The 24071-nt window shown below is 39.1% G+C and overlaps 1 protein-coding gene across 1 annotated transcript in view; it reads right to left on the minus strand.

Annotated features, from left to right (window-relative positions):
- The window catches only part of EMC4 (ER membrane protein complex subunit 4), a 65626-nt gene that overhangs the window by 30752 nt on the left and 10803 nt on the right, over positions 1–24071 (minus strand). Inside the window, exon 3 of the mRNA XM_067151254.2 lies at positions 3882–3999. Coding sequence (XP_067007355.1) covers positions 3882–3999 — 118 coding nt within the window. The remainder of the gene's footprint in view (positions 1–3881; positions 4000–24071) is intronic.

The raw sequence follows: 24071 nt of genomic DNA on the forward strand, positions 1-24071 counted from the left end.
TGTGGATCTACTTTGATCATTTCCCTCACAGCATTAATGTTTTCTTGAGTCACAGCTGCTGCTGGGCGACCGGGACGAGGTTCATCTTCAATTGACTGCCGACCCCTTGAAAACTCGTGAAGCCAATTTCCAACTGTGGCTCTAGAAGGGGCAGCCTCACCAAAAATGCGGAGCAAAGAAGAATGCCATTCTTCGGCACTTAATTTTTTTTAATCATAAAAAATCATTGCTCAAAAATCGCAGCGCCATGTCTGACTCAGCACTGTCTGTGCTTTCTTCCCTCGCTGTGGAGACTGCTAGGAGGGGTTGCGCGCGCATGTTCCAAGGTCAGAAAACATCGCTCTTTCAAATGAAAATGATCCAATTGTCCTCAGAATTATGGTTTACGCACTGCTAAAAACTCTCGGCATAACCTTCGTAAAAGTTGCTGACATGAAAGAAGTTTTCACAGGAAGTTTTCCAGGTAAAACCGAATGTAAAGTATCAAGATTTTTAACTCTTGTAATTAATTTCTGAAGCCGGCCACACGGTCTAGCGTGCCTGCCCCTCACTCGGAGGTCCCAGGTTTGATTCCCAGCCACGCCAGGCATTTTTACCTGGATATGAGGGCTGGTTCTAGGTCCACTCAACCTATGTGATTGAGAGAGAGATTTATTAAAGAAATAAATCATCCGTCCTCCAATGAGGGTGACCATTTGGATCCGGAATACAGTTTCAATTTCAATGGTTTAAAAATATCAAAAGATGAACATTTAATCGTTAATGCTGTTATCTTTTTTTTCCACGGTTAGTGGGGGAGGAATGTAACTCACGTTCTCAGGTATAGGTGGAAATGAATGATTTGCAGCGAGTCCCTCAGTATCTGTATTACTATTTTTTCTAACTCGCAGAATGGAACTTTCAAATTTTGTAGGAAGTTCGATGTCTGACTAGGTAGGGTGCCTCTTGCTCCGAAAAGCAGGCCTGTGACAATCCCCCGATCAATAGGTATTTTATACTTAGATGAAAGGTAAGGCAAGCACGGAACATAAATAGCTTGCTTTTCTAGGTCCACACCCCGAGCCTGATTAAGGTCTCTTTCAAAGCGAATGGTGGGATCTAAGACCATCGCTTTCATGTCCTCTCTGTTGATGGCTACGATGTCCGCCCTCCGATTAGAGTCATCAGTAGAGATGCAGTGAACCTCCTCGTGCACCTCCCATCCACGCTGTCTCAAGCCCCGAGCAATCGACGTTCTTACACGATGGTGGCGATGGTTGTGCATTAGCTCAGTACTCCGGCAGAATCCCAACACATGTCCAAGGGTTTCTGCCTCGTTGCAGCCATTTTGGCGGCAACGGGTTGTGTTGAATGACCTACCGGGAACCGACCTGACTGCGGTGAGGTTGCATGTCATCTTCACTGCGTTTATGTATTCAGAAGAGGACAGAGGTGATTTACGAGTCATCCAGGAGTTTGCTTTCGGGCAGTCTGAATATAACACTACTCCTTTTCCTTTATGTGGTAGCTGGCACCACGACTGAAAGGATAGATTTCTCACAATTTCACGTAGTTTTCTTCCGTCAGTCTTTGAAGGAAGACTTTCTTTTTTTATGTCAAGTCTGTGGAGTGCCATATCTTGTTCTTCAGGTAACTTCCTTACGTATGGTAGATGTACGTCCTGAACATGGAGTAAGCGATTACATATATTGTAATGCTGTATATTGGCTTCCCATTCTGCGCAAATTAATCCCATCCCTCTGACCTTCCTTGCACTATACAGCATCGGATTTGGAGTATCATCTGGCAGCATCATTATTTCTTTTACAGAACTATCTTACTGACTATGCATCACCTTGAAATTTGCAGATCTTTGGGCTGAGAAGTGGTCGCTTGGTAGGTCAAGGCCCATTACAACTGTGGTTTTGTTTGTTTTAGGAGTGTTTGTAAGATTATAATTATACATATTTAATTATTGTGATGTTTAGCCAAACTGTTGATAGTTTTATTTCGTTCCCAGATTTTCCATATTGTACGTTTCTTTCCTGTGGTTCCCCCAAAAACGGTGAATCAAGGTTCCACTGTAATATCACCTAGGGGCTGCCTAGCATGATCAGTTCACCTGGAAGGATGTGGGTTCGATTCCCTGTCAGGATGTCAAAAGTTTAAGAATCAAAATTTTAACTTCTGGACCCTGTGTTTCACTCAGTCTACAGCCAAACTGAGTACCAGGTTAATTCCTAAAGGTATAGGTGGCCGGGCACAGAGCTAACCACTCAATGCCACTAATGGCCAAAAGTTAATAGTGGAAGCCTTTACCTTTACCAAATTGGCCCACTGATACCTAATGCCAATAGTTTTCAAGCAGAGATATAAAAAGCATTCACAACCTACAGTATAAAGGCCTGGAGACTACTTTCAGTTGGAAAGAAGAGTAGGTAAATGTTCAAACTGAAAAGCAGACTTACAAGTAATAAAAGCAGCACACTATTAGCGAGGTTTGGCTACACCTTGCCAAGAAAGGGCTACAAATTGCTTTAAACACTGCTTGTCACTTTCCTAACATAATACTGTAGAATTAAGCATGTTTATTGGCAAAGTGTATACTGGACCAATATATTTTAAAGAGACAAAATATTTATTATCAAAAACCAAAGAACAGGTCAAGTTACACAGTTTGATACTGATTCTTCTGTACATGAATCTGCTCAGTTTTTAGGTTGGAAACTGTACAACATAAGCACTCAGGCATTTTGTTGGTAGGGTAACCCTGATAGAGAATGCAAATTTACAACAGATTTGCCAAGGAACTACTGAGGTGTTTAATTAAACTTTGTATTAGTTACAGCAATGTTGTAGGTGTCATCACTAATGGACCACCATTCTTGACAAAATATGTTAAAAGATGATCATTCAGTGCTGGGTTCATAAAATGAATCTCATTGGCAAGTTCTGATCACTGAATCTATCAAAACTAAACAAGTATCACAGAAATAATTTCTCAAAGTCTGGAAACACAAGCCGATTTCCATCCTATTTTTAGAGAAGTATAATAACAATGGCTCCTCAAAGTTTCCCTTGGTCTGTAGTAACGTGGTGAAATTCACGAGTCAGTTCTATTGTGAATATTTGAAAGAAAGTGTAGACATGCCATTCTTTAACTGATGTGAATTTGCTATAGTTATTGAAAGAGTACACCCTATCCATATGCTCATATCATAGTAAGTAAATTAGATGACTTATTGAGCAATAATAAGCTCATTCGCACCAAGAAAACTAATGAACTGCTGCGTCAGTTACTTCACACAAAACATGACGTAGACTGTATCGGAGAGACAGCTGCAAGTTTTATGCATGAATATGTCTCTCAGGACGGGGTATTAAAAGTAAGGTACAGCAAACTCCCGATTACCTGGGTCCTGATTATCCAGTTTGTGGATTGTATGAACATAGTTTGGCGATTAAAAAGAAAAAAAAAAGGTAAACGATTCTTAGCCTGAAGTACTGTACTGTATTATGTTATAATTAAAACGAATTTTTTCGTTCAGAATGCACGACTGTACATGTGACTCATGCTTCGCTGCCAGAAGAGGCTACAGGCATCATTCCTACCAGTGCTCTTGCTGGAATGTACATACGCAAAACTGCTACTAGTGGGAGACAACAGAAAGAGCCTTTAAGAGAAACCCACAATTCTTAACAGCCCACCCAAGGTCTTGATATAAAGCTTTGATTGGTTTATTCTGCATCGAAGTGAAATTTTTCTTGAAAACACTTTCAGCTCTGTCATCAGGGTAGTAATAAGTTGATTTCAATGTTTAAGAGCTCATGAGGGAATTCCCTTCTACATATTGACATTAGGAAAATCTCTCACACTATAAGGAACTGATAACTATACTTACTGTTTTGCATGGTGAAGAGTGCCTTGACAGGACGGACTATCAACATTCCAACCATCATGATGGGGAATATGGAAATAGAATTGCCAGCCATGTACATTATAAAGAGATTCATAGGAACCTGTGAATAAGAAGAGGACAGTGGTAATACTTATAAATATACATATCCCAAGAACATGTTTAAAACAGGACTGGCACGTCAATTTTATATAATGTAATATCTTTTAATCATTACCTTACACAGTATCAAATTAAATGAAAAATAGTTGCTTACTTTTCATTTTAAGATTTATATCACAAACATTTATATTACTAACAAACAAATGATAGGCTATCCAAAATAACAAGACTATTTATTCCAGTTTGTAAAATTTTCTCAAAGCTGACCTTCACACTCTCACGTGCTAAATATACGCACATCAACAAAATTTTTTTTGCTAGTGTCTTTACGTCCCACCAACACACATAGGTCTTATGGTGACGATGAGATAGGAAAGGCCTAGGAGGTGGAAGCGGTCGTGGCCTTAATTAAGGTACAGCCCCAGCATTTGCCTTGTGTGAAAATGGGAAACCACAGAAAACCATCTTCAGGCCTGCTGACAATGGGATTCAAACCACTATCTCCTGTATGCAAGCTCACAGCCGTGTGCCCCTAACCGCACGGCCAACTCACCTGGCAAGGTTTGGAATAAATAACACAGATATGACTATACTGACTTAGTATAGTAAACCTTTCATTGTTTTTAAATTAAATGTTCAATAAAATAAGCACAATTTCCTCTGAAACATTCTGATCGATTACACAACTGAAAAAAGCAATGTCTCTCCTGAGTCTGTATCTTCAATACAAAAAATTAGAAAACCTTTACTTCATGGAAGTTGTTACCATACTTTTTATACCTTCCACATACAAGGATGAGTTCTAACACCCTTTGAGGCATGCTCTGAAGCAGTTCATCAAGTTGACCAAAAATACGGTTTCCATTTGAGGTAGCTAAACAAGTTTCCGGAAAATGAATTGTAAAGTTACCAGTGTTTCGTCAGTGCAACATAGGCTCACCGGTTGGATACCACACCTTCCCAAGATGCTGGCTGGCTAGAACACCGATAGACACACCACTGAACCAAACTGATGTTATTTCATTCATGTCCGCCAGCTAAATGGGGTAGCTCTTAGGCATTTGAATGGAATTTTTTCAGTTTGACTATTAGGTAGGTTTGTATGTTAGTACATACATTAGTTAATTATGTTTTAATTTTGGTTCCAGGGCAGAGATCACCGAACCCCCAAAAGGACACTCAAAGGAGAGACCGCACCGTACCCCCGCCTCCAAAGTATCTCCCCCCCCGCCCGCTATCACCCCACATATATATACAGTACATAATTTACCTAGTATTAGATACATCGTACACATTTAATTTTACATTACTTTGTATGCCTCTAGTTTGGCTTTTGAGTCTTTGTGTCCATTTCTTGAGGTGTTTGTGTATTTTTAAAGATTATTGTATAGTAGTATTTAACATCTGTTTCCTAGGTATTTCATTCATAAGTAGTAGTGGCCACTGTTAGAGAGTCGGTCGGTGTTGTTAACTATGTGGTAATAGTAAACATATGGCCACTGAATATTTGAAATCTCTGATTGAGAGCAATTCACTGGTAATTGCAGTATTCAGAGACAGAATGAGATTAATAATAATAATAATAATAATAATAATAATAATAATAATAATAATAATAATAATAATAATAATAATAATAATAATAATACGCTGTGCAACCCAAATAAACATGCTCCGCAATTCACCTGCCATAGCAGCCAGATATTAATTATTTTAACATTCATGGGTGTGCTAATGCTTTACTTAAGTGTGAACTTCAATAGCCGTGAAGTACGACGCTGGAGACCATAAATGAACATCTTTCGAAATTCGAGAAGCGAATGGCAGAATTCCAAGCACGCTTGGAGGAAGCCATGGCTGCTGGTGCAACCAGTACTGCCAAACCCGGCGACACACTAACTGGCCTCGCTTCAGAGTTCCAGGACTTCTGGTAATAATTTAGGAGGAATTAAGTGAAAAGAAGAAGGAGGTAAGCCATCTACAGGAACGACTCGATCAGCACGACATTCTAATTGACGAGGCAGAGCAATATAGCATAAGGAACTGCCTACGCCTTCAAGGTGTCTGTGAGACCCCCGACGAGGACACCTACGCTGTGGCACTGGGTACGTGAAAAAACAGTCTGAACATCGAATTGTCTATAGACAGTATAGACTAATGTCATAGACTGGGCTGTATGAAGAGGACAGCAGCTGAGGTGGCGTCTGCAGGAAATAGGACGATCATCATTAAATACCTCAGGTACCATAAAATAGACCGCATCTGGCGCGCCAAGCGAGCTCTTAAAGGTACCAAATTATTAATCACCGAATCTCTGACGTCCACAAGGTAAGAAGTATTGCGTAAAGCCCGGGACTTCTGGGGTATGCAGTGGTTTTCGATGCAGGACGGCCGCATTATCATTCATTTAGAAGACGGGAAAAGGCTCCACATTAGTTCACCTAATGAACTGAACTTACATATGAGGTGGTTAGGTGGATTATCAGAGAGAGAGAAAGAGAGAGAGAGTGTGCGCGTGTCTCTCTCTCTCCAAGTAAGAATTTTTTTGTCTCAGTTAAAGTATGCCCATTAGTCAGGTAGCTACGGTATTTTCCCATGACCTCTAAGAATAGCACACTCCTCACTTCTTCCCAGAATACAGATGCTGGCAACCTTTTGAAACAAGAACTGTTACTACATCCTCATACTCTCCAGTGTTGTCACTTGAACAGACAAGTTTGCCCACACACTTTGACGAAATTCAGGCTACATTTAACAAAAATAGTGTCCATTTGATAGGTATTAGCGAAAGCTGGTTATTGCCATCAGTTTCAAACAACATGGTTCGCCTTGATGGCTATAACCTCGACCGCCATGATCGTACAAATAAGAGGTGAGGAGGTATTGTTCTTTACTGTAGAAGATGACCTGAAGAGCCATGTCATTTCTGTGTTCTCCCCAGAAATTTTCGTCAGCTGGGTGGCAGGTGTGAGTAGCCGGGCGGGGAATACTATAGACAGGTAAACATTAACTACAAAATTGAACTATTTTAGTATTACCACGAAGAAGACATAACAGAGTATTTTGAATTTCTAGTGTTCTACTGCTCGTTCATAATCGCTCGGATGCTGTGGAGTGCCAGACGTGTTTGTTATGTCACACAGAATCGAGTGCTCGCATGCGATTCCATGCTAATCCAGACACCGCTCCCACACAACACCAAGTGATAAGCTAAACATTTAAACTTCAATGTAACTCGTCCAATTATGCTGACAATAATGAAGATTTTTCAGTTAAATAATTTACAGTATTTACATTTTAATTTGGAACACACAACTCAAATGTATCTTAATATTACGTAAGGCTGTGCGGTTAGGGGCGCGCAGCAGTGAGCTAGCATTCAGGAAATAGTGGGTTCGAACCTGTCATTAGCCCTGAAGATGGTTTTCCATGGTTTCCCATTTTCATGCCAGGTAAATGCTGGGGCTGAACCTTAATTAAGGTCACGGCCGCTTCCTTTCCACTCCTAGCTCTTTCCTACAATAGAGTAAATTAATGTATTATTTGGGTCCACCTTTTCAATACAAAATGTAAATAGTTTAAATTACATAAATGATTAGGGACTAGTTTCGACCCAGTACTAGGTCATCGTCAGCCTAAAGCAAAATTAAAACACAAAATATCGAAGAAATTAAACAATGTAAAGACGTGCGGTTTCGTAAAAGTACATACCATGTGAGATATTGTGCAGCACTATGTTAAAAAATAACTCTCTGAAAGAGATTCATAATAAGTCCAGTGCATATTAAAAAGATGTTATGGAAAGGAATCCTTGAGTTGCTGGAATATGCTGGCTCCTTTAAGATGCAGGTATCCAATTGAAGAACCACTGAGCCGAAGTTACGTTGTTTATTTATGAATAAAGTCCAGTGCGCCGTATAGCATTAAAAAGTCCAGTGCGCACTAAAAAGATGTTAAAAGAAAGAATTCTTGAGTTGCTGGATAAGGAGATTAGAATATGCTGGCTCCTTTAAGATACTGGTATCCAATTGAAGAACCACTGAGCCGAAGTCACGTTGTTTATTTACGATTGAAGACCAGTGTGCCGTGTAGGATTTTTAGTGCGCACTGGACTTTATTCATAAATAAACGATGTAACTTTGGCTCAGTGGTTCTTCAATTGGATACCTGCATCTTAAAGGAGCCAGCATATTCCAGCAACTCAAGGATTCCTTTCCATAACATCTTTTTAATATGCACTGGACTTATTATGAATCTCTTTCAGAGAGTTATTTTTTAACATAGTGCTGCACAATATCTCACATGGTATGTACTTTTACGAAACCGCACGTGTCTTTACATTGTTTAATTTCTTCGATATTTTGTGTTTTAATTTTGCTTTAGGCTGACGATGACCTAGTACTAGGTCGAAACTAGTCCCTAATCATTTATGTAATTTAAACTATTTACATTTTGTATTGAAAAGGTGGACCTAAATAATACATTAATTTACTCTATTGTAATCACAGTTCAATACGGATCTATCATTATGAAACTTATTTCATTTACTAGCTCTTTCCTATCCGATCGTCGACATAAGACCTATATACAGGGGCATAGCCAGGAAGGAGTTAGAACACCCCTCCCCAAATGGAATTTTTACAAATGGAAAATAAACAGGACCTGATAATAAACAATAAACTAAATAAATATTCAGAGACATAACTGTAGAACCAACAGATCTGTAATTGAATTGTAGGCTATTTAAATGCCCTCGTAATGACAAGTCATGCATGCATCTTCCTGCCGATCCTGGCTACGCTATAGTACACAAACCTTTTCTTGATACCTGATCTCCCTAGTGCTGAACCGGAATTTGGTATCAAGAAAAGGTTCAAATCAAATCAAAATCACTTTATTTGCAAATGAGGTGTCTACCTCGATGACAAATGGTATACTAAAATACATTATTGTCAAGCACTAAATTTTAAATTAACAAGAGAAGACGACATTTTCCTAGAATACAATATTATACAATTTACATTAACAATTTTTTCTATTAAACATACAGCTCATCCTTAATAAATTTACAATGTTTACAAAATTCTACTTGTAATATCTCCTGTAATTACAAACATAGTCAACTCATATACAGTATGTGGAATTACTTCAAATAATACTGTACAGCTGATATAAGATTAAAATTTACATTGCATTTATTTATTTTTTACCCATTTTGGAACCTAAGAAGCATAATGACCTGCTGCGTCTTAACCAGAGCCCTTTTTGCCACCACTTTTCAGAGCTCCTGAAGGGCCTTCACAGCTACCGTAGCGGTCCCAGGGCCCTCGAAGTCCCCACTGTACTTCACCCCTACAGGCAGTCCCCTACTTCGGCTGCCCAATCTCCAGAGACCAGGGGATGGAATTAATTTATTCACACACATTTTTTATTTACAATAACCTGCACTGGTCGAATGCCCTCTAACATTTAATTTATTTTCACTGTTGCTATTTATTCTCTCCTTGAATATCTGTACAGATTTTGGAAAAGGATCAAACACTACCCCTGGTAAACTGTTCCACTTCTTCACGCCCTTCGCATACTATACTGCCTATATGTGTCGGTGTGATGTAAAGCAACTTGAAATATTATGTAACTAGCATATATCTAGATTATGAAAACGGCTGGGCCGTTCTCCTAGGGAGAGCACTGCATTTGTACCTCATCGACCAGTGAATTGCCAAGGACAGAGTTTATGTTCATTGAAGTAGCTGCTAGTGGACAGAAAATATTTATTGGTGCAGTTTACCGACCACCTAAAGTATCTTACTTGACCAAGTTTGAAACGCACCTACTTGCTACCAGCCTATCAACAAATCATTATATTAGGGGACTTTTACTAATCTACTTATGAAGAAATACGATACTAAGAAACCAGAAGACTTGTTTTCCTCATGTGACTGGACTCTCTTTCACTGACCCTACTAACCATGAACATATTGCCAACATTTCCCACACCTTAACAGATCTTAAAGTGACTTACAACCCTCGGAAAGTGGTAACCCACAAACAAATTTCAATACTGGCCGTGTCCCCCCAAGATCTTATATTTCTTGCCCACTTCCTTTGCGTTACAAAATATAAACCTAGGTATATAATGTGCAGGAATATGATCTTCCATGTAATAGCATTTTAAATCTGACATTGATGCAAAAATAAAATACATTTAATTCATTAATACACAATCTATACAACAAACATGCACGGAAAAGACAGATCAGAATATCGCACAAACCTAAACCATGGCTAACCTCTGCAGTTAAAAATATGTTTCAACGTGATGCTCTTTACCGACATTACAAACGTACTCATGACCAAAATGACTATGAACAGTAGAGAATAATTAGGAATAAAACTAAACAAATCATCCATAATTTTAAATTTAAATATGTTCGCAAATCAGTAAGTAACCTAAATACGGCTGTGCCTGGAGGCATCTCCAAACCATGGGCATAGGAAAAACACATGAACAGCATCAGGTACCTGACATTCCACTTGACGATTTAAATGCGTATTTCACGGAAGAGAGAGCTCAGTCTAATCCACTTAAAAGACCACACGTAAATAACGTCCCAGCACCTGTCCCACAAAATTGCCCCTGCTTTGCCTTTTGTATAGTCAGCACTAATGAAGTTAAGAGTCTCTTGTATTCTATTAAATCCAAAGCAAGTGGTGTCGATGAAATTCCTATTACTTTCATACATAATACTACTGGCGCTATTCTACCCATTCTCACCCATATTTTTAATTACTGTCTCAAAAACGGCACATTACCAACAATTTGGAAGTACAGCAATGTAATTCCACTTCCTAAAAACCCAGGTTCGAAACTCCTATCCGATTACCGCCTCATTTCGATTATCCCTGCTCTCTCCAAAGCGTTAGAACGGTTGGTACATGCGCAAATACTGGAACACCTGCACACTCACTCTCTTCTTGACCCGCTTCAATCTGGCTTCAAGAAGGGCCATAGCACAGCAACTGCCTTACTGAAAGTGACTGAGAACATCAGACAAGCAATGGACGAAAGACAAGCGACAATACTCACACTCCTAGACTTCAGCAGTGCTTTTGACATGATAAACATCCAGACATGAATTATGAAGCTCAAATCGTTTTTCGGTAATGCTGCTTTAAAATTTTTCACCACATCTTACAGATCGTATGCAACGTGTTATAGTACAAGATACTGCTTCTCAGTGGCGACTCTGGAAGGCAGGAACTCCCCAAGGTTCTGTTCTTGGTCCTCTTTTGTTTGTCCTCTATATTGATGACATATCTTCTAAAATAAAGTATAATAGATATCACCTCTTTGCCGACGACCTCCAAATTTACTGTCACGTTAATATAAATTATATATCGAAGGCAATAAGAGATATTTAGTCTGAAAAGTATCCTGAGAATTTGAGCTATACAAGGAAAAAATACGGTGGTTGTGTTTGTAGACTTCAAGAAAGCTTATGACTCCATCAACCAGCAGACACTCTTCAATGTTTTGGAAGAATTTGGAATCGATGATAAAACAAGGGCAATTATAACTCAAACACTAATAGAAACCATCTCCTAAGTTCAATTTCATGAGGAAATCTAAGATCCCTTTGATATTAAGACAGGAGTCAGGTAAGGTGACGGATTATCACCGATTTTGTTTAACATGTCTTGGAAAAGTAATGAGAACTTGGAGGAAAATCATAAAAGTGATAGAAGGAATCTATTTAGGTACAAAGAAGCAATTTTTTTTTTTTTTTTTGGCAAGTTGCTTTACGTCGCACCGACAAAGATAGGTCTTATGGCGACGATAGAAAAGGAAGGGGCTAGGAGTTGGAAGGAAGTGGCCGTGGCCTTAATTAAGGTACAGCCCCAGCATTTGCCTGGTGTGAAAATGGGAAACCACGGAAAACCATTTTCAGAACTGCCAACAGTGGGGTTCGAAGCCATTATCTCCCGAATAGTGGATACTAGCCGCACTTAAGCAACTGCAGCTATCGAGCTTGGTGAAGCAAAATGTGGGGAAGGTGGATTGCTTAGCATTCGCAGATGTCATGGCATTGTTAGCAGGAGATAAAGAAGCAGCTCAAATAATAATTGAATAATTACACAAAATCGCAGAGAAAGCTGAACTCCGGGTACATAGAATACAAACATAATAATGAAAAGCATCTGGAAACAAAGATTAGTACTTAATACTTACAATAAAAGAACGATGTCTTACAAAGCAAAGATCAGACACTATACTACGGTTATAAAGCAAGAGGAACTATACAGTTCAGAATGTCTGATACTGAATAAGAAAGGGGAAATGTATGAGTTACAGAAGAAAGAAAATCTTGAGAGAGATCTTAGGACCAAAAAAAAAAAAAATTGGCGCGTGAAGGAAAAGGAGAAATGAAGACCTATACAGTAGGGTTGGGCAGACCGGAACATTCACTTGTTCCGCAACATTAGGAACTTGAGGCAGAGTGTTTCGGTACAGAGTGCCGAGACAGGGGACATAGGACACAGGACTGTAACCGCGTCCTAGAGAGAACTTCGAGAGGCAACAGGACATGCTCCGCTTCAGCTGGAATGTGCCTGAACCAAACGTGCTGTGCCAAGGCCGCACTAGATAGATTAGTTGGCCTTGGCTGTCTGCCTGTCGATACCGGCTGTGCCGCCCTGTGTTGGAGTGTCAACATTTTTTCATCCAGTTATATCTTTAATTCCAAAGCGATGACCCGTGTTTTTCTTGGGCTTAAAAGTTTCCTTAAAGTCCAAATTAATTTTTAACATCAATCCCCGAGAAAGTGTTGAGGGAAATTTGAGATATTGAAGAAAGTAAATGGAAGTTGAGAGGGAAGGAATTCGAAGTGCAGAGAGCATAAGCCGGGGCGGGGCGCACATTGGTACGCAGGCAAAGCAGCTAAAGCAGTGCAGCGCAGAGCAGATTTTTGTAATCCACACAAATCATTGCACCATCGCAAGTTGACAGACAGGGCACGACAGAGCAGAGCAGGCCGGTTCTGCACCTACTTCTGCCTACCACGCGCAGTCTTCGAAATACAGTTTCCTGCGCACGTGTCACGCAGTTAGTTTAGAAATGGAGGAGAAAATTACCACAGCCATTCAGTCTCACCATGTTTTGTAGGTACTATGTGAATCATGTGGACTGCAATGCAGTATGTACGTATATATGTATGTATGTATGTATGTATGTACGTATGTTCGTGAGAAAATGGCTGAACAGAATTTAATGAAAATCGGTATGTAAATTCGGGGAATAAGGCACTACAGTCTAGGCTATAAATAATTTTATTCACGCTGCGTAACAAGGTAGTTTAGAGAAAGGCCTAAACTGTAATCCACCGAGCAAGTGGCCGTGCGGTTAGGGTCGCGCCTCTGTGAGCTTGCATTCGGGAGATAGTGGGTTCGAACCCCACTGTCAGCAGCCCTGAAGATGGTTTTCCGTGGTTTCCTATTTTCACACTAGGCAAATTCTGGGGCTGTACCTTAATTAAGGCCACGCCTGCTACCTTCCCAATCTTCCACCCTTCTTCCGTCGCCAAAAACCTTTGATATGCTAGTGCGACGTTAAATAAACAGCAAACAAAAGAATGTAATCCTCATATATCTATGAAACAATCCGTGACCCAAGTTCTCGCAACATATAGAATTTAAGACAAAGATCTAATGCTGATTATGGAGAGCATCATCGCCGACTCCGTCGCCGTCATCCATCATCACATTTATGTGAAGAGATAAATACAGTAAATCATTTATCATGTCTTGTCAAATATAAATGCAAACGCGTTCACAACAGATCGTCAATGTTGATTGATTTTAATATCTTGTGTCTTGTGACAACTAGATGAAAATCTAGCAGTACATTTATAAAATCATATTTTTCCCTCTCCCCCACTGTGATCCTATTAATGAATTTACCATGCAAGTTGGTCGTGCGGTAAGGATCGCCTTGCTATGAGCTTGCATTCAGGAGATAGGGGGTTCGAACCCCACTGTCGGCAACCGTGAAGATAGTTTTCCGTGGTTTCCCATTTTCACACCAGGCTAATGCTGGGGGGGGGGGGGGCTGTACCTTAATTAAGGCCTCGGTCGCTTCCTTCCCAGTCCTATTCCATTGTTGCCATAAGACCTATCTGTGTCGGTGCGACGTAAAAAATATAAAAAATAATCATGAATTAAATTCTTTGCTTAGTCCATATGAACGCCGAACATCGGTAAATAGAAATATTGTTCAGTCTTGTAAACTGGCGAAGGTGGTTGTTTTTATTGCGATTGTCTTAAGCTGAATAACCGCGTTGCCATGAGCACAAGGGAAGTTGTGAAGATGACTAACAAAATGAGAAAAATCGCGAATGCTTGAAGAAAAAGAAAAAAAAGAGCCTCTTTATACTGGATGCCCCAATATCACAGAGTCTAAAGAAAACATGTTATTTCTGAAAACCGACGAGACCCTGCGTGGCAATGTGCGCTCACATCCACTTCGCAATTTCATAAGCTTTGCGCTGTTCTGCTCTGCTCTTCCCTGCTCTGCGGCCAACTGCTTCTCAATGTGCGCCCGGCCTAACAGCACGAAAGTACAACAATGTATTCATCCAGTTATATTTTTAATTCCAAAGCGACGACCCATATTTTTCTTGGGCTTAAAAGTTTCCTTAAAGTCCAAATTAATGTTTAACGTCAATCCCCGAGAAAGTGTTGAGGGATATTTTCGAGATATTAATTACTCACTAATTACTCACAATACAGGCCAATACATTCAACTGGTAAAAATATTCTTGAATTGGTTACTTTTAAACACCTGCTCTGCCATTGTAACCGTGCTATGTGTATTTTATATTGACCGGAAATATCTTAACCTAAAAGCAGTCTTTAACGTGATTACTGGGCGCGAATTTCAGTGTTCCGACTGTTCGTTCACGTTCCCTGCAGCTTTATGCTGGACATGGCCATAACTACACACAGGCACACACCACGATCCGTACAGGCACACTCCCAGTTCCCACTGGCGCGGAGCATGTAATGTTGCCTCTCGAAGTTCTCTCTACACTGCGCAGTTACAGTCCCGCGTCCCGTGCGCCCGCTGCACAGTTCAGCTAGTAGGCGAAGGGCAGTGCATAGTGGTGCTTCTGATGGGACAGCGAGTCAGTGTCTCCGGCTCGCTTGAGAATGTTTCGGAACAATTGACACTCGGTGTTCTGGAACAGCGGAACATAACTGTGCACCGGCACCTTGTGCCGAAACAGGGACATAGTGCCCAACCCTACTATACAGACAGAGAAAATCACAGACACCATACATAAGAGTAGACTGAAGTTTTATGGGCACCTCACAAGAATGATCGAGAGTCGACTAACAAAGAAACTCTTTAACTACATCATCAAATTAAAAGCAATGACTAAATGGGTAGAAGAAACAAGAAAAGACATGGAGGAAGTTGGCATCAATCCAAAAGAAATCCTTAATAGAAATATGTTTCGAACTAAAATAGATAAATTCAAGGGGTTCCAGGAAAAACAAAATGAAAAGTCTAAGAACATGTGGTCAGAGGAGAGAAACAGGAACCACAGCAAAATGATGAAGTTCTGGGAGAAGAAAAAAGGACTAACCAGCAAGTCAATTGTTTACTGTGGTCCAAAATAGGCTAAAATCAAAGAATGAAAAAGAATATTGATAATAATAATCATCATAATAATAAATTAGTAACACTTTATCAGTAATGATAATAAAATAATAGCCTAATAGTAATAATAATAATGATGATAATAATAATAATAATAATAATACTGGAATTTGTATATGTTGAAATAGTACTGCAATTTTGAGCATGACACTGTTTAACTGCACTTTTATTATTCGAAGCACTGATTGTGAGCCTGAGATAACACTATTCACTGAAATTACACTTCACTGAGGGCACTTTTTGGAGCCATTGTCGACCAGTGGAAAGGTAATGTTTCACCACAGTCAGGAGCGATCCAATATATTCACTGAAATTTAATTCTACTATTGAGTAGTGGGGCGGTTGGTGTGAGGAGGAATGGAAGCTACGTTATTGGTGAAGAGAAGAGATAGCATGTTGCGGGGTTCAGGTGTCATTCAGTATTTCTGTGAAAGTGTAAGGGCTTCTTGTGTAAGTTGATTGTTGTTGAGAGTACCTTTGGTAAGATATTTGAGGCGTAGTAAGTGGATATGTGTCAGGATGGAAGAAAATGTAAATAGTGGTTGGAAGTTAGATGAGGAAATGTCAAGGTGGAGATGGTATGTTGTTATGCTATTCTTATTGCGTGTCGGTCGAGTTTATATAGTTAGGCATAGTAAGTCAGGTATGTATTGATCCAGGTTACGGAGGCGTATGTGATTACTGGCCTGATGAAAGATTTATATATGTTTATGATTTGTTTGGGTTTGAGTCCCCAGTTGTGCCATGTAAGTGTTCAAAGGACTCAAAATCTACGTAGGGCTTTACTGTAGATTTCATCAAGATGATGGCACCATTTGAGATTCCTAGATAATTTAACATTTTCGTTTCTATGAAGGGTATGCTGTACATTTTTAAGACTGATTTTTTTACGTGGTTGGCAAATACGAGATCTTTTTTCTGAAACTATGAACTGAGTTTTATTTGGTTTCACTGAAATATGCCAAGAATTTAGCCAGGTTTCTAATTTTTTAAGTAGCTCTGTATTTTTTTAGTTAATGCTGTATGAGTTTGTACTATTGCCAAGAAAGCTAAGTCATCACCATATTGGTATAGTCGTAGAGGTGGTTCAGGGTGGGGTATGTCATAAGTATAACATATATAGGCTATAGAAATGGAGAGAAAGGAGAGACTTTTGCTAGTCCAGAAGCTTTAGGAAAGGAATAGGATTGTGTACCATTGATGTTGATCATTGTTGTCTTACATTTTAGGTAGTTATGTATTAGTCTATCGTAATGGGTAAAGGAAGATATTGAATCTTAAATAACAAGCCTTCATGCAATACCAAATTGAAAGCCTTTTCAATATCTATCAATATTAATGCTGCAGAGCAGTTAGTTTTTATAAGTTTGTTAAGGGAGGAGGTAATGTGGAAAAGGTGGTCTTCGGTAGAGAATTCTGTTTGGAAGCCAGCTTGGGAAGGGGAGAATAAATTTAGGGAGTTTAGTTATCTGTACATAAGTTTACACAGTATACTTTCAAAGATTTTTGATAATACACTTAGGGCCGATTGTACAAACATTACTGACTGGAGATCAGTTTTAGTCTAAGTTCAGAAAATGATCTGAGATCAGACCGGTGTCGTGTTGTATAAAACTGATCTAAGATCAACTAATTGAAGTTCAATTTTGATCCCAGTTCATATGTAAGCACTTGGCAACAGTGCAAAAACAGTCGAGTGTCGCGAGTCGCAGTTGAGCAGTGTGAATGTTTTCATTCGTATTCTGTGTGCTGAAAGAAATAAAAAAAAAAATGACTGAAACATTTGTATTGAACAAGTAAGTAGAGAAATCATCATTTGTCAGCAAGCAATAGGCCTACACTTCTTTATTTCTTCTATTTCAGGCTCCTTCTTCCAAATCAGCTGATCTCCACACCTCGACCTCGAAAACAGCTGATGTGCTCATGAAGTCACGGTCGCCTAGCATAAAATGAAACCGAGACCTTAAAACTTGATAATGAAATTTTTTTTAAAATGGGAATTTTAATGAAAAGGAGAAAGTTAGGCCTGGACAATAAGGAAAACTGGGTTTAACTGCATTGTACAGTGGCGTTATTAGACCCATATAGTTGTAAAGTACATTATGTTTTTGGCTATTTTTCTTGCAGATAAACTGTTCATATAATTTAGTTTGAACCACTTTTCGTAATAGCCAACTGTAAGTTTTTTGTAAATATTGTTACCTAAATACATTATTAATAATTGCTGCCCTAATAACAGTGTTTTCTCTTCCATGAACGTCATTTGCAGCAGGTACTGGAATTTCTTCGAATGCTCTTCTTGCAGCGAACACAGCCTCATCTCTTTCAGGGACCTCATCTACTGCATTTACAGCGATATTGTGCAAGACAATTGCTGCAACTATGATTACTTGAACACGAGACTCTTAGCCCCATACTGAGACAAGGGAACCGTCTTTGCACAACCCCAAATGTTCTTTCTTGCTGACCTGGTTGCTTTATGGACTCGATTATAAGCTACGATATTTAGGGACCTGAGCCTAGCATCACAAATAACTTGAACATTTAACGAAAACTTTCTATGACGATTCCTATAAACATCTGCGTTATCGCCCCCAGGAGATATTATAGGTATGTGGGTACAATCTATAGCGCCTATAACACCAGGGAAGTGTTTCACATCGAAAAAATCACGCATGATTTTCCTCACGTCATTTTGTTCGAAAGGCATTTTGATAAACTCGTGTTCAGTGCAGCAATAAGATTAGATACATGATGAATGGCTCTGTAGACTGTCGCTGCGTCTACATGCAGTAAATCACCAACGACTAACTGAAAATTTCCCGTGGCAAAGAATCTCAAAGTGAGTAACAACTGTGCATTAGAGTTAGTAGGTTTTAAGTAGATTATCACGCAACCTGAGTTCTAGCTGTTCCACGATATCTTTTCCCAAGTGATCCCTCAGTTTTAACTTCTTATCACTCAATTCTCTCATTGGATTTCCTCTTTCACAGAACACACAAGGAGCCCAACGAAATTAATCATTTTCATCATCAGAAGATATATCCAAGAAATCAGAGTAATCAGACATCTGTAAAATATGAACAAGATAAGATAATAATGTAAGCAATTTATTGAGGTTATGTTATAGAATTACGACATTACACTGCAATAAAAGAAGCGTAATATTGCCTATATACGAACAACTATAGCTAGCAATGTATGAGGTTAGACTTCAGTGTACTTTTTTTAACCATTTATCGTAAAAACACATGTAATATTTTATTAACAATCAGCTGTTCTTTTATCTCAAGTAGGAAACAACTCCTTGAACCAAGATCAAAGAGTTTGATCGGAGCAATTTCTCCAGTCAAAGTTCATCATAGTTCAGTGCGAATTGATGTCAGAATAACATTTATACAATGCAAATGTACGAGTTTTGCGTGAACTGAGATCAATTTCATCTCTGATCTAAGATCAAACGGTTTATACAATCAGCCCTTAATAAACTAATAGGACAGTAGGAGCGGATGAGGGAGGTTTATTAGGTTTTGGAAATAGTAGGATAGTTGCTTTTCCCCAGTGTTCTAGAAAAACACCGGTGTATAAGATAGTATTAAATATTGTACATAGAATATGTATTAATACTAATGAGGCTTCTTCAATATGTCGGTAGGTAATATGGTCTGATCCTGGAGCAGTATTTTGTTTGTATTGTACATATTTTAAAATTTCTTGAGGAGCAATTGGGGCATTTAAACGACTGTAAGCTATTATGTGACAAGCACAATGCAGTGCTGAAGTATTAGGGGAGAAATATATCTCCACTTGCTATAGTATATGCCCTTCCAAGCAAGCATGACCAAAAATGTGGTTTCCGATTGAAGTAACTAAATAAAATTCAGGAAACTCAATTCAATGAGTGCCAGCTGGCCAATGACTTGCAAAGATGCGGTTTACAATTGATAAGCCCATGCCGTACTGGGGCGAAACACTGGTAATTTTATGACCAAGTTTCCTGAATTTTTTAGTCCATCAAATTGTTCATGAGGTAAACAGACCCACTCCTTTATGGCAGCTTCAGTAAGTTCCTGTAAAGTGTTAAACGAGCTGGGATGCTGTGATATGGGCACTTTCCTCATGTTCCAAGCATGCTCAATGGCAATCATGTCTGGGGACTGTAAAGGACAGTCCATTCAGTTGATGTTAATCTTTGAAGGTACTGAAGTGCTGCTACAGAACAATGAGGTCCTGCATTGTCATCTATTAGGTTAAAGTGGTCGTAAGTCTGTAGGGCCTCACAACTAGTTGTATAATTTTTTAAATATACCAGGCATCAAAGTGCCATGGGTGGAAGTTAAAGAAGTCTGCTATTCCATCATAATTCCTGCCTGGAACTTAACACTTCTGCCAGCAAATTGGTGGACCTCCTGAATGAGTCTTCTTTTGCTGTCATCTAGACATTCTTCATACCGTAATGACTCTTCATGCCTGGCCTCACACCAATCCTGATCTTGTCAACAAACATCACATTCCTCCATTTTGCAATGGTCCAATGTTGATGAGCTAGAGCCCAGTTCCTTCGATTAAGCTCTGTTTTGTTGAATTTGACACCATCTACAATCCTGTGCGAAGTAATCAGAACACGTCAATAACATACTCATTTTATATTTTTTGCACTTATTCATCTAATACATACCTTCAATATTTACCAATAGCTAATATATCCTCACTATAATTGCTGATGATCATGCAGGTGACAGCATCTTAGTTGGCTTTATGTTAGGCTCGTGTACACCCCACTGTGTGTATATACTGTATCTTCCTCTAACAATTTGTCAGACTTATTTTAATGCATTGAGTATGCAGTTTCCATTTATAGGTAACAATGTCTGTACACATCAAGCAGCATTAACAGATGACTATCTGGCCAGTGACCTAAACTTTGCTTATTTATTTTTTCCTGAACTGATTTGTATTTCAAGAATCACTTGGCATCAGGAAGGGCATCCGGTCTTAAAACCGGTCAAAACCAAAATGAGCTTGAGTGCCTCCAGGAAGAAGTCTGACATTTCGAAGAATAAAAGCATCGGCAAAAGAAAGAGAAAGTAATAAACTCCGTAGGCCTCATAAACCTAATACCACTAGGATTGGAAGAAGAATTGACAAAGTGAGGTCTGATTCGAAAGATGAAAGTGAGGAGCCTGGCACAAGTTGAAACAATGCCAGACTCAATAGTTTATCGAAGTAAGTATAGGAATTACGTGTTTTCTTTAATTTTTTAGCGTTCAGCCACATCATAAGCAACAGGAGAAGGAGGGGTAACTTAGAACAAACTTGTGGGTTGTTTGGAAAAAGAGACTCAAAACCTGACTATTCCTTAAAAATACACATGTTAGTCACAGTATGGTTTCATAATCATGAATTTAAAAATGTGTGTTCAAAGCTTGTGTAATCTATGCCAAATCGCATAAAGCAACTTATTAAATAGAAAGGAGGGAACTTCGACTGTGATTGGTTCTTTCAAGGTCACCCACTCTTCTCCTACCCACACTCCACACATATGTTCTGTGATCACTAGCTATCTGAACCTGATTCGGTCCTGTGTTGTGCCGTTTCATTTCTGCTATGGGTGACGATTTTAAACAAAAATAATGCCGATAGCAGCTATTTACGAACGAAATGTGATTTGGAATCAGCGGAATGTGGATCATCATAACAGGTTCAAACTGGATAAACTATGGAATGATGAGATGACGAGCAGTTAGTAGACCTCGTCGCCCATTTTATGAGGAATAATGGCCTGTTTTATTGTGTTTTAAAGTGAAGTTTCTATTGGCTTTTAATTTCTTTACTTTGTTGTTAATAACAATTTCATTCTATTGACTATGTTTTTTCTATCTGTGTATATTTTTTTTTTTTTTTTTAACTGTTTCATTTGAATGAAATATATAACTTTAAAGGGTTTAAAAGGTGAACTCCATATTTCATTCTCTTCCTTCGTGTTATGCACCACACAATCATGCCAGTGATGAATCGGAACTATCACTCTCAGGAGACGAAAACATCTTCACAAGATAAATTTCCGACTATAACTGAAAGCTGCCAGCAACGTGAGTGCGGACTACTGCAGAGTAAAAGCTCCATGGCAAGCATCCTGGCTATAGCCAGTAGCAAGGTGCTAGGGTTAACATTCATGTACCAGCAGCAAAGCTGCAGCATAAACGTACCCTAATTCTCAAAACGTCGCACTAATGTAAGAGGAACAGGTCAGTGAGGCAACACTGCAAGAGGATTGCATAACACTGCATATTTTGATGACAGCATCACTATGTCTTTGGTTTAGTGAAGACTTATTTGTTACCTGCCTAATAACAATGTTTATCAACACAGCAAACCATCATAGTTGAGCGGCCATTATAGCAAGAGTAAGAGGAGTGTGTTCATACTGGGCCATTGAAAGCAAACAGTTACTAATACAAACTGTGTAAAGTGTATTAGTCTGTTTGCTTTCAAAGAATGTAATTTCTACACATAACAGAATTTCTGCAAGTAATTGTGGTAGTATTATTTCAAGCGTGTGAAGTGTCCGAATCTGTAGAGCAATGTTATGTTTTTAGTAACAGTAATACTGTGCTTATATGTTTAGTGCTATTGACCTACATAGAGAAGTGTGCATATTATTAATTTGTTTCTCTTTAAGATTTGGCAAAAGTTCAGCAAGTACCACAATTTTTCAGCGCACGCATCTAGCACGACTGCACTGTCATTTGTTTGTCTCTCGCTCACTTCTTGCGATGGTCGTGATCATGCAGTGGACAAGGCTGCCAACTGTTCATCTAAAGAACTAGTCCTAGTGCAGCGGCGCTACTTTTGAATTTACAAATCTCGCAGTGACAAAGCCATTGGTCTGGATACGTTAGGTGCGGGTAGTGACAAAGGCATTGGTCTGGATCAAGCAAAGGGGGTTTGGGGATGTATGCCCCCGGGTTAGAAACCGTGAAACGGCCCTTAGGCCTCCAGTATCCCGCGTGACACCTGCATTGGTCTGAATACGTTTGGGTAGGTTAGTAACAAAACAACTGGTGTGGATACGTTAGAAAAGAACATCTTGGTGGAATGATAAAGTGAAAGAAGCCATAATGAAAAGGAATACAGTTCTTGATGTGGCCAAGTCTGACAGAAGAATCAACAGCGACCGAATCGACAACTATAAATTGGAAGAGATGGCAAAAGAATATAGATACAGGAGGTTGGAAGTCAAAAGAATTGTACGGGAAGAAAAAGAGAAAAGTTGGGAAGAATTTACAACTGAACTGGAAGAAGACAGTAAATGATATATGGAATAGTAAAAAGTAAAAGATCAGATAAAGAAGCAATTACAGCTCTGGAGATAGCAGATGGGAATATAGTTCGCAATATGAAAGATATCATGGATACAATGGGACAGTATTTTGACAAGCTCTTAAATGGACTTAATGAGATGCTTTAGGGCTCAAAGAAGCACAACAGATCTGATATCTGATTTGAGGATGTTGGCAGAGAAACACTGGAAAAGAGGAAAAGACCTAATTATTGTATTTATGAACCTTGAAAAGGCGTATGATAATGTTCCTAGATCAACAACTTTTTGAAAACGTTTGAAAAACTTGGTGTACCGGAGTATCTTATTGGAAGATCCAAATGCTATATACTAATTGCAAAAAGCTGTGTCAGTATTGGAGATGGTCACTCTGAATGGGTCAATACAACCAAAGGAGTACAACAGGGAAGTGCCATATCACTTCTATTCATAGCAGTTATGGATACCATTTTAAAGGAATTAAAAGGAAAAGGTAATAAAGAACTTCAAGCTCTGGTATTTGCAGACAATGTGGCAATATGGGATGAAACAGAGGGGAGAGTGCAAAATAATCTGAATGCATGGTGTAAGAAGTTATGGAATGAAAGTGAACCCATCAAAAACAGTAACATTGAAAAATCAGCAGACATAACACAGAATGTAACATTAAAAAAATACAGGACCACCAAGTTGAAGTAGTACACCAATTCAGTTACTTAGGACGCGTAATGGCTAGTAATAATAGAGCTGAGATAGAAATAACAAACAGGGTAACCAAAGGCTCTAACTTTTACAGTATCATTAGACATCTACTATGGGATAAGAAGGTCCCACAAAGAACAAAAATGACTCTGTACAAGTCATATTTCATTCCCATCCTTACATATTCTCTGGAAACCCGCACACTAACATCAAAGGATTGTGGTAGGATTCAAGCCTGTGAACTGAAATTTCTTAGAACTGCCCTCCAAAAGACACTACTTGATCACGTGAAAAATGATGAGATCCAATCTAACCTAGGTCTAAATGA

This window comes from Anabrus simplex, chromosome 7 (assembly GCF_040414725.1).
Source record: "Anabrus simplex isolate iqAnaSimp1 chromosome 7, ASM4041472v1, whole genome shotgun sequence".
NCBI classification, from domain to species: domain Eukaryota; kingdom Metazoa; phylum Arthropoda; class Insecta; order Orthoptera; family Tettigoniidae; genus Anabrus; species Anabrus simplex.